The following is a 12,261-nucleotide window of genomic DNA, read 5'->3' on the forward strand; positions in this document are numbered from 1 at the left end:
TCACAAGGGGTCTGAGGATCTCATCTCGGTACCTAATGGCAGTCAGGCTACCTCTGGCGAATACATGGAGGGCTGTGCGGCCCCCCAAAGAAATGCCACCCCACACCATGACTGACCCACCGCCAAACCGGTCATGCTGGAGGATGTTGCAGGCAGCTGAACGTTCTCCACGGCGTCTCCAGACTCCGTCACGTCTGTCACATGTGCTCAGTGTGAACCTGCTTTCATCTGTGAAGAGCATAGGGCGCCAGTGGCGAATTTGCCAGTCTTGGTGTTCTCTGGCAAAAGCCAAACATCCTGCACGGTGTTGGGCTGTAAGCACAACCCCCACCTGTGGATGTCGGGCCCTCATACCACCCTCATGGAGTCTGTTTCTGACCGTTTGAGCAGACACATGCACATTTGTGGACCTGCTGGAGGTAATTTTGCAGGGCTCTGGCAGTGCTCCTCCTGCTCCTCCTTGCACAAAGGCGGAAGTAGCGGTCCTGCTGCTGGGTTGTTGCCCTCCTACGGCCTCCTCCACGTCTCTTGATGTACGGGCCTGTCTCCTGGTAGCGCCTCCATGCTCTGGACACTACGCTGACAGACACAGCAACCCTTCTTGCCACAGCTCGCATTGATGTGCCATCCTGGATGAGCTGCACTACCTGAGCCACTTGTGTGGGTTGTAGACTCCGTCTCATGCTACCACTAGAGTGAAAGCACCGGCAGCATTCAAAAGTGACCAAAACATCAGCCAGGAAGCATAGGAACTGAGAAGTGGTCTGTGGTTACCACCTTCAGAACCACTCCTTTATTGGTGGTGTCTTGCTAATTGCCTATAATTTCCACCTGTTGTCTATTCCATTTGCACAACAGCATGTGAAATGTATTGTCAATCAGTGTTGCTTCCTAAGTGGACAGTTTGATTTCACAGAAGTGTGATTGACTTGGAGTTACATTGTGTTTAAGTGTTCCCTTTATTTTTTTTAGCAGTGTACTTTTGAGGAGATGGGAACATGCTACGTCAATGGGCAGTGCGGTGCATTCTTTGCGATTCTGGGAGAAGGAGCGCTCTCCTGTAAAGGAGTGAATGTGAGTCTGTTGAGCGCTAGCTCAAATCCAACATTAGCACCAATTTCCTCAAAGATAAGTACAATATTTCCCAAAAAAATCTGAGATATGCGATAATTAATTTGCTATCTGTAACATCGTATACATTTTGGAATCGTGACGTTGCGTGCTTTCGTTGAAAATAGATATATACACTGACTTTGAAGGGATTGCGTGATGATTAGTTTAGCAACCGCGTGACGCAGCATGATAACGTGAATGCGATTTGTGGACAGTCTGCTAGGTGGGGTTTTATACGTTCTTCATTCATTGGATTCCTATCTCCTTTCTGTAAATATCTTTATCTATGGAACCATGCAATGCCCCCTGGACTTAAGAGGAAGACAAACAGGAAAAATGTCCTAGACCCACTGTTAAATTACACATTTCTCGAGGTAGGAATATCACAAAAATATAATCAATGGCTCATTCGAGAGGAAACATCCTCCCGAGTTATGACATCGGCCATTATTGAAATCTGACATGTACGATAGACATTTTTGCAATCTAAATATCATATCCCTATTAACTTCCAGTGTAGTGAGAGCGACTTAATCACAGTGCTACGTCGGATCGATTTCTGTCTGCTTGAACGCCAATAACTCAGATACAGTTGAAGTCGGAAGTTTACATACATCTTAGCCATGTACATTTAAACTGTTTTTAACAATTCCTGACATTTAATCCTCATAAAATGTCCCTGTTTTACGTCAGTTAGGATCATCACACACTTTTAGAATGTGAAATGTCAGAATAATAGTAGAGTGATTTATTTCAGCTTTTATTTCTTTCATCACATTCCCAGTGGGTCAGAAGTTTACATACACTCAATTAGTATTTGGTTGCATTGCCTTTAAATTGTTTAACTTGGGTCAAATGTTTTGTGGAGCCTTCCACAAGCTTCCCACAATAGATTTGTTAGTTGCGTCAATCGAATCTGGCATCAGGATAGAAGGTGACACGGAGTCACTGAGAATCTTCTATGTTTTTTTATTATTAGTCAAGCAATAAATGGTAAATGCAATTTTCGTATATATGGGTTCACTGTAACACCACGCAGGGCAGAACAGAGAACTGACTAGTTCCTGACAAAGTTCTTCTAATATACTCTGACAGAAGTAGTTCCTGCTTCTGAGCTGGCCTGTCAGAGTAGAGGCTGAGCGTGGTTTAGACTCACTCAGCCTATCGTTGGCGCACGGGTCGGTCCCAGCCCCCAGGCACTCCCGTTGGCAGGTGTAGTTGTTGCTGGGCAGAATATCTTATGAACCCACACCTCTTTCCCATTATTGCCAAGTTTGAGTTCTAACAAAAGACAGTCTGTTGTTTGCTACATTACGTTCTGTATGTGTCCACAACAACTCGTGATAACTGCCCACACCCAAGGTTAGCCACAGCCTTCAGCTAGTCACACAATATGTTGCACACTTTTATTATAGCTTCAGCTTAAACAAAATCTGAATAGCAACCTAAACATATTATCAACCCTCACAATACGTTGGGTGAACTTTGTCCCAATCCTCCTGACAGAGCTTGTGTAACTGAGTCACGTTTGTAGGCCTCCCTGCTCGCACACGCTTTTTCACTTCTGCCCACAAATTTCCTATGGGATTGAGGTCAGGGCTTTGTGATGGCCACTCCAATACCTTGACTTTGTTGTCCTTAAGCCATTTTGCCACAACTTTGGAAGTATGCTTGGGGTCATTGTTCATTTGGAAGACCCATTTACGACCAAGCTTTAACTTCCTGACTGATGTCTTGAGATGTTGCTTCAATATATTCACATAATTTTCTTTCCTCATGATGCAATCTTTTTTGTGAAGTGCACCACTCCCTCCTGCAGCAAAGCACCCCCACAACATGATGCTGCCACCCCCGTGCTTCACGGTTGGGATGGTGTTCTTTGGCTTGCAAGCCCCCCCCCCCCCCCCTTTTTTTCCTCCAAACATAACGATGGACATTATGGCCAAACAGTTCTATTTTTGTTTCATCAGACCAGAGGGCATTTCTCCAAAAAGTACAATCTTTGTCCCCATGTGCAGTTGAAAACCATAGTCGGGCTATTTTATGGCGGTTTTGGAGCAGTGGCTTCTTCCTTGCTGAGCAGCCTTTCAGGTTATGTCGATATTGGACTCGTTTTATTGTGGATATAGATATTTTGTACCGGTTTCTTCCAGCGTCTTCACAAGGTCCTTCGCTGTTGTTCTGGGATTGATTTGCACTTTTCGCACCAAAGTACGTTCCTCTCTAGGAAACAGAACGCGTTTCCTTCCTGAGCGGTATGACGGCTGCGTGTTCCCATGGTGTTTATACTTGCGTACTATTGTTTGTACAGATGAACGTGGGACCTTCATGCATTTGGAAATTGCTCTACAATTATTATTATTTTTTTTTGTTCTTGGCTAATTTCTTTTGATTTTTGTCAAGCAAAGAGGCAGTGAGTTTGAAGGTAGACCTTGTAATACATCCACAGGTACACCTCCAATTGACTCAAATGATGTCAATTAGCCTATCAGATTCTTCTAAAGCCATGACATCATTTTCTGGAATTTTCCAAGCTGTTGAAAGGCACAGTCAACTTAGTGTATGTGAACTTCTGACCCACTGGAATTGTGAGACAGTGAATTATAAGTGATATAATCTGTCTGTAAAAATTTTTGGACAAATTACTTGTCATGCAGAAAGTAGATGTCCTAACCGACCTGCCAAAACTAGTTTGTTAACAAGAAATTTGTGGAGTGGTTGAAAAATGGGTTTTAATGACTCCAACCTATGTGTATGTAAACTTCTGACTTCAACTGTACACATGAAACTCAGGAAATCGATAGAACAGAAATGCACAGAAACCATATAACATTCAAAATATATGAACCTTTCCTTTAAAAACTACTTGACAGATCTAACACAATGTGTATCTATTGATGGGCCTATTATTGGTGCAGTACTTATTACTATCTACATGAACAATATTGGTTTGTCTGTGAATAACTGTAAACTGCACCTGTATGGGGATAATACTGGTGTCTATTTTATTCCCCTCCACCATGGACCAGGCTCTATCTGACCTACAGACTGCTTTCATTGTCTTACAAAAAACACAAATTCACCCGACATTTGTATTAAATAGGGGAAAAACAAAGTATATGTTGTTTTCTAGAGCGCTCAACAATGACTCCTTGGATGGTGCCCAAATTGATTGCGTCCCTGTTTACAAATATCTGGGCATTTGGATAACTAAGAAGTTGAGAATAAAACTATGCATTATATAAATAGGTCATGCCTCTTGCTTAATTGTAGAAAGCAGATCTTTCCATTAACGTTCCTACCAGTCCTAGACTATGGCGACATCTTCTACATTGTTCCAGCTGCCACTTCATTAATTATAGCCATTACATGCAGTACACTTTGTTTTATCACAGGCAAAAGGTTTTGCACTCATCACTGCATTCCCTATCAGAAAATAGGCTGTCCCTCTTTGTCGTTGCGTAGGTCAAAACATTGCATTCTGTTTGTTTATAAAGGCCTTTTGCTAAAACACCCAAATTACCTAACATTGTAACTAACCTATTGAAGTATGAGAGAGCCATCCCTGCGACAGGATATGGTAACTCTTGAAAATTCTTCTGCCACTACAGATTTAGGTGAAACTGCTTTTAGTGTGTTCTTAGTGATGTGCGAAGAATTTTCAGAAAGCCCTACAGTTGTACGCGTTGGTCCCATTCAGACAATTCAGATTGTTGGTCGACCTCTTCACTGGGGAATGTGTTTTTTTATTTTTTATGATCGTTTTTTTTGTATTTTTCTTTGTTTCCTCTGGTCCGTCCTTGATTGTGTAACTACTTGGTCTTGTCATGTAGTGCTCCCTTGAAAAATATGCCTTTGTTATCAATGGGACTCCCCTGCCTAAATAAAGGTTAAATAAAATTAAAATCGAATACTGTAATCTAACAGTTTTATACATTCCCCATACACAAATTTAAGAGTGTGAATGGCCTTTGTTTAAACAGCCTCTTGGGAAAAAAAAAACGTTTTAGGTGTGTCCCCTTTTGTAAGTATCAATGTGCAACCGGCAATTTGGAAGGGCTGGGTTGTTAAACCACGAGGGCTGTTTGAATTTCAAATTATAATGGTCTTTAACAATGCAAGTGTTAATGAATTTACCTGGTCACAGACCTGGGCAGAAATAGTTGTATTTTGTTTATTTTAAATACCAACTTTTCAAAGACTCTAGGTAGTTGAATATAGAGTTTTTTAAAAATTGAGTTTTCAAAGGCAATTATTTCCTTTGTTATTCATATACGGGTCACAAAAAAAGCAAATTAGGTTTCAAAGTATTTTGCATATCTTTCAGAAAATCAAATAATATTGGAAGTACCTTCAGAAAGTATTCACATCCCTTTTTCCAGATGTTATATTACAAAGTGGGATTAAGATGGATTTAATTGTCATTTTTTTTGGTCAACGATCTACACAAAATATTCAAGTCAAATTGGAAGAAATTCTAATATTTGTCAAATAAAAAATAAAAATAACACTAATGTATCTTGATTAGATAGGTTTTCAAACCCCCTGAGTCGATACATGTTAGAATCACTTGAGAGTTGTGGGCTGTGAGTATTTCTGGGTACGTCTCAGAGCTTTCCACACCTGAATTGTGCAACATTTAACCATTATTCTTTTCAAAATTCGTCAAGCTCTGTTAAACTGGTTGTTGATCATTGCTAGACAACCATTTTTTTTGGTCTTGCCGTAGATTGTCAAGCAAGAGTCAACTGTAACATTCACAGTCGTCTTGGTAAGCAATTCCAGTGTAGTTTTTGGCAGTGTCTGTTGGAAAGCAGACTGAACCAGGTTTTCCTCTAGAATTTTGTCTGTGCTTAGCTCCATTCAGTAAAAAAAAAAAACATGTATCCTGAAAAACTCCCCAGTCCATCACGATTACAAGCAAACCCATAACATGATGCAGTCATCACTATCCTTGTAAATATAGACCGTGGTACTCAGTAATGTTGTATTGAATTTACCCAAAACATAACATATTCAGGACAAAGAGTTAATTGCGTTGCCTATTTCTTTTGCAGTATTACTTTAGTGGCGTGTTGCAAACAGGATGCATGTTTTGCAATATTTGTATTCTGTACAGCCTTTTCACTCAGTCAATTAGGTTAGTATTGTGGAGTAACTGCAATCACAGCCATTCAATTTAATCCATTTTAAATTTAGTCTGTAACAAAAAAAAGTGGTAAAAATCGAGGGAGCTGAATACTTTCTGAAGGCACTGAATGCAAGTCATTTGAAAACACCAACGTGTTTATTTGATGGCTGCCAAATATTTGAAGAACCAAAAACTACAACAGCTAGTTGAATTAGTATACTAAATATATACTGAACAAAAATATAAACAACATGTAACGTATTGGTTTCATGAGCTGAATTAAAACACCCATGAAATGTTCCATAAGCACAAAATACTTATTTCTTACATTTTGTGAGTTTATTTCAATTGACGGATTTCCTTATGAACTGCAACTCTGTAAAATCTTTGAAGTTGTTGCATGTTGTTTTTATTTTTGTTCAGTGTATGATCATTAGCACATGGTTTGGAGGGCTCTTATACATGAATTTTAATATATATCCTAGAAATAAATACGCGGGGGACAGAGAATCATCTCAATATTAGAGTAGACCACTTTTGCCATTTCTAAATGTCTAACACATGTATTTTCATAATGAGTGAGACACAAGGTAATATAATAACACTTGACATCAAGTTCGTATACATGTGTAGTTACTGATTATTACTATAGCAACATTGGTGTTACATAGGACTTTTTTTTCCAAATAATTAGCATAATAGTAATCGTTATAAATACTCAACTCATTGCTATGAAATTATCAAAACGTTTAACAACATGCTAATAAAATGTTGCGCCAAAAGTAATTTGTTTTATTACACAGGCATAAGAACAGTTCAATGTTGACTAAATATGACTATTAAATGTCAAAAGGGAAAAAACGGAATTAACTACAGCCAAGGTAGGTTGAAAATCATTTTTAGTTTGTATTCTGTGTAAACTGTCCCTTTAAAGATGGTATAGTGTGTGTTTGAAACGAGCACTTGCCCTCCAGATGAAAAAATATGTTAAATTGTTTTTTCTAAGCATCCAACTTGATGTTTGCAAATGGCTTTGAACGTCTCTGCAGTATTTTCAGCTATCATAAAATCAATTGCAGCTTTCAGTTGATCTGCTGTCGGATAGATTGGAATAGTATAGGAAATTGTTTGTGCTCTATTAATTATATTTCTATCTGCAACATGCAGTTCCAGATACAGCCATGCCATTTATTGTAGTCATCTCCAAGCAAACCATTTGTTCCTCCTAAAAAATTGTTACTTTGCACAAAGCATAGTTAAACTAGTTATCCCAGGTCTGCACATGACTAGGTCTCATGCTGGGTTTATTGTGGTTAGAATGTAAAAAATGTTACCCCCTACCCCTTTCACCAAAAGTAACTTTCTTGTCTCTGTGAAAATGGGGCTCAGCTTATACTCCAAAAGTGAACCCACTTCTCCTGCCCTCACCCCACCTAGGGACGAGGAGATCCGGGAGAAGTGTGGTGAGGATGCTGTGCACTACCTTTCCTTCCAGCGCCACATCATCGGCCAGCTTGTGGTTGTTGGGGTTCTGTCTGTGGGCATCGTCCTGCCGGTCAACTTTTCTGGAGACCTTTTGGGTGAGTGTGCTAGATTTCGATTAATGATATGTACCTCTTGTTTACCTTATAAATCCCTTATTAATGAGATCACCTTAAGCTAAAGACGCACTACATTGTTTTTGTCATATGAGACTGTACATAAATAATGTGACTTCAACAAAGAAATAAACAATGGAACAAGATGAAGGAAGGCGTATTCCATCAGATAGGCACATAAGTAGCATATCTGCTCTCCATTGTACAGTTAAAAGTTTACAAAATCTCCTATGACAACAAAAACACAAATGGTCCAATGGGTCCTTGTTTGGGTTTATGATATGGCAAAACAGCCCATTAAGGCATTTGCAGTGCCTTCAAAAATTATTCAAACCCCTTGACTTATTTCACATTTTGTTGTTACAGCCTGAATTCCAAATGGAATCCCATCTACACACAATACACCATAATGAAAAAGTGAAAACATACTTGTAGATTTTTTTGCAAATATATTGAACACAACCCTCAGTCAATACATGTTAGAATCACGTTGGCATCCATTAAAGCTGTGAGTCTTTCTGAGTATGTCTCTAAGAAATTTGCACACTTGGATTGTACAATATTTGCATATTATTCTTTTCTAAAGTTCTTCAAGCACTGACATAGATTTTTAAGCCAATTTAAGTCAAAACTGTAACTACGCCACCCAGGAACATTCAACATCATGTTGGTAAGCAATTCCATCATGTATTTGGCCTTGTGTTTTAGGATATTGGTCTACTGTACTGTGAATTTGTCTCCAAGTGTCTGTTGGATAGCACTGAACTAGGTTTTCCTTTAGGATTTTATCGGTGCTTAGCTCTATTACATTTATTTTTTTCCTAAACACTCCCTACTCCAATTTTTTACTTTTACCCCTTTTTATTCCGAATTCTGTGATATCCAATTGGTAGTTAGTCTTGTCTCATCGCTGCAACTCACCTATGGACTCAGGAGAGGCAAAGGTCGAGAAGCATGCATCCTCCGAAACAAGACCCTACAAAGCCGCCCTGCTTCTTGACACACTGCTCGCTTAACATGAAAGCCAGCTGTACCAATGTGTCGTTGGAAACACTGTCTAACTGATAACTGAAGTCAGCTTGCAGGCGCCCGGCCGGCCACAAGGTGTCGCTAGAGACAAGATGAGACGAGGAATTCCTGGCTGGCAAAACCAGGATGACGCTGGACCATTTGTGCGCCGCCTCATGGGTCTCCCGGTCACGGGATCGAACCCGAGGCTGTAGTGACACCTCGGCACTGAGAAAGTTAATTTCTTTGCCACATTTTTTGCTGTTTTACTTTAGTGCCTTATTGCAAACAAGATGCATATTTTGGAATATTTTTATTCTGTACAGGCTTCCTTGTCATCACTACCGACTTCCAAACTGCCTCTGGAAGCAACGTCAGTACAATAACTGTTTGTTGGGAGTTTCATGAAATGGGTTTCAATCGCCGAGCAGCCGCACACAAGCCTAAGATCACCATGCGCAATGCCAAGCGTCGGCTGGAGTGGCGTAAAGCTCGCCGCCACTGGACTCTGGAGCTGTGGAAATGCTTTCTCTGGAGTGATGAATCACGCTTCACCTTCTGGCAGTTCGATGGACTAATCTGGGTTTGGCGGATGCCAGGAGAATGCTACCTGTCCCAATTCCTAGTGGCAACTGTCAAGTTTGGTGAAGGAGGAATAATGGTCTGGGGCAGTTTTTCATTGTTCAGTTTGGGGAAGGCCCTGTCCTGTTCCAGCATGACAATGCCCCTGTGCACAAAGCAAGGCCTATACAGAAATGTTGTCAAAATCAGTGTGGAAGAACTTGACAGGTCTGCATAGAACCCTGACCTCAATCCCATCAAATACCTTTGGGATGAATTGGAATGCGGGCTGCGAGCCAGGCGTAATCGTTCAACATTAGTGGCTGAATGGAAGCAAGTACACGTAGCAGTGTTCCAACATCTAGCGGAAAGCCTTCCCAGAAGAGTGTAGGCTGTTATCGCAGCAAAGAAGGGACCAACCTCCTGTAATGCCCTTGATTTTGGAATGAGATATTCAACGAGCAGGTGTCTGCATATTTTTGGTCACGTAGTGTATCTCGGCTCTTAGGTTGTATTCTTTGGCAGACTACTTTGTTTAGGTTGACTATCATAACTAAACTACAAGAAAGTCTTATTTAAATTGACAAACAGATAACTAACTACAGACAATATAAATAGTTAAAGGTAATTTCACAAGGAAACGTCTATATACATTGTTCTCTTTTTGTCAGCAGAAAATAATGCATACAGCTTTGGGCGGACCACTATAGCAAACCTGAAGTCTGGGTTGGTACATATTTTATAACATGCTTTTATATAGTTGGTTATTAAACCAATGGCATTATTTGAAAATAAAGAATGATTGGTAGTTACGGACAATCCCAGCAGGCAAAACTGGTTGCAATGTTTTGTGACATCATGATCAGATGATTATATGCTGATTGTAATGTTTCTAGACATATTTTAACCAACACATTTTTGAAACCTCTTCTGCATTTTCTCAGGACTAACCTCTTGTGGCTCCACACTTCGTTTGCATTCATATACCTGCTTCTGACTGTGTACAGCATGAGACGACACACTTCCAAGATGCATTACAAGGAGGACGACCTGGTAAAGTTTATTTTATTTTATTTGTTTATCCAGCTTAGTCAAAATCAGATGAATGCAAAGTCCACTTAATCAGTGGGGCCACTATAGGAACATTTGGAATGTAATTGTTCTGATGTACAGTAAATGTCAACATCTGATTAACAGATGTGTTATTTTCAGCAGTCATAAATCAAGGCATATGCTCTTTTTTTCCAGGTGAAACGCACTTTATTTATCAATGGGATCTCCAAATATGCCGAAGAGGTCCACATAAAACAACACTTTGAGTAAGCGTTTCTCTGGTTTCATTTCCTGTCAGGCATCAGCAAGGCATTGGCTTGCACCTGCATGTGTGGTAAATTCTACAGTATGGTCAGAATTTATTGACGTCATTGATAAAGATGATCAATAATGACTGTGTAAAGTAAATAATCCAAATACTGAGCTATATTGTATGCAAAAAAAAAAGGGAAATTATATTTCATACTAATACAATTGTTCCGAGAAAGAGATTTTGTTTTACCAGCAATATTTATTTTCTCAAAAGGGAAAGGTGTCAAAATTATTCACACCCCCAAAGACTTATAAATAAGGTAGTCCTTGGTCCTATATTCCTAGCATGCAGTGACTACATCAAGCTTGTGACCCTACAAATGCATTTGCAGTTCCTTTTGGTTGTGTTTCCGATTATGTTGTGCCCAATATAAATTAATGGTAAGTAATGTATTGTCATTTTGTAGTCAATTCTATTGTAAATAAGAACAGAATGTTTCTAAACACATTCAAAACATATGTTTCTTAACATTACCAGTGACAGGGGAGGTTAGCATGTCTTGGGGGTATGATCTCACTCATTATTCACGATTAATTCAGGATTATCTGTAACATGGTAGCTTAAGTGTTTAGAAAAATGGTATATTCTGATTTACAGTAAAAGTGACTCAAATGACACAGTACATTATTTTCCATTTCATTTATATTGGGCATAAAATAATCTTAAACACAAAAAAATAACTAAATGCGTCCAACAAGTTTGTAGAGTCACATGCTTGATGTAGTCATTTCATGCTTGGAATAAGGGACCAAATACTACATATTTTACTACTTTATTAAAAAGAATATGTATGGGTGTAAATCATTTTGACCCTTTTTTAGAGAAAAAAAATATTACTTGTAAATGTATTTCTCTGAAGAATTGTATTGTTAGACAATATTTTTTTGTTTTATATCAACAATGACAAGCCACGGGGGTCTCACAACTTGGATGGAAAATTACTGAGGATAATAGTGGATGATATTGACACTCCTATTTGCCATATCTTCAGTCTAAGCCTACTAGAAAGTGTGCCTCCAGGCCTGGAGGGAAGCAAAAGTAATTCCGCTGCCCAGGAATAGTAAAGCCCCCTTTACTGGCTCAAATAGCTGACCAATCAGCCTATTACCAACTCTTGATAAACATTTGGAAAAAATTGTTTAAGAACAGTGCTATTTTACTGTAAACAAATTAACAAGAATCTCCGCATGCTTATAGAGAAGGACATTCAACATGCACTGCACTTACACAAATGACTGATGATTGGTTGAGAGAAATTATGTTAGAGATTGTGGGAGCTGTTTTGTTAGACTTTAGTACGGCTTTTGACATTATTGATCATAGTCTGCTGATGGAAAAACATATGAGTTATGGCTTTACACCCCCTGCTATATTTTGGATAAGGAGTTAACTGTCTAACAGAACAGTGTGTTAACTTAATGGAAGCCTCTCCAACACAATCCAGGTAGAATCAGGAATTTCCGAGGTTGGCTGTCCTAGACCCC

General features: G+C 39.4%; 1 protein-coding gene across 2 annotated transcripts in view; it reads left to right on the top strand.

Annotated features, from left to right (window-relative positions):
- The window catches only part of LOC110486047 (mechanosensitive cation channel TMEM63B), a 96,547-nt gene that overhangs the window by 25,446 nt on the left and 58,840 nt on the right, over positions 1–12,261 (top strand). For both annotated transcript variants that reach the window (XM_090196058.1, XM_021557362.3), the window contains 4 exons: positions 7,682–7,824; positions 10,086–10,137; positions 10,356–10,464; positions 10,660–10,730. In XM_090196058.1, the coding sequence (XP_090052184.1) occupies positions 7,682–7,824; positions 10,086–10,137; positions 10,356–10,464; positions 10,660–10,730 (375 nt within the window). The remainder of the gene's footprint in view (positions 1–7,681; positions 7,825–10,085; positions 10,138–10,355; positions 10,465–10,659; positions 10,731–12,261) is intronic.

This window comes from Oncorhynchus mykiss, chromosome 13 (genome assembly GCF_057628025.1).
Source record: "Oncorhynchus mykiss isolate SJ-2025 chromosome 13, ASM5762802v1, whole genome shotgun sequence".
Lineage (NCBI taxonomy): Eukaryota > Metazoa > Chordata > Actinopteri > Salmoniformes > Salmonidae > Oncorhynchus > Oncorhynchus mykiss.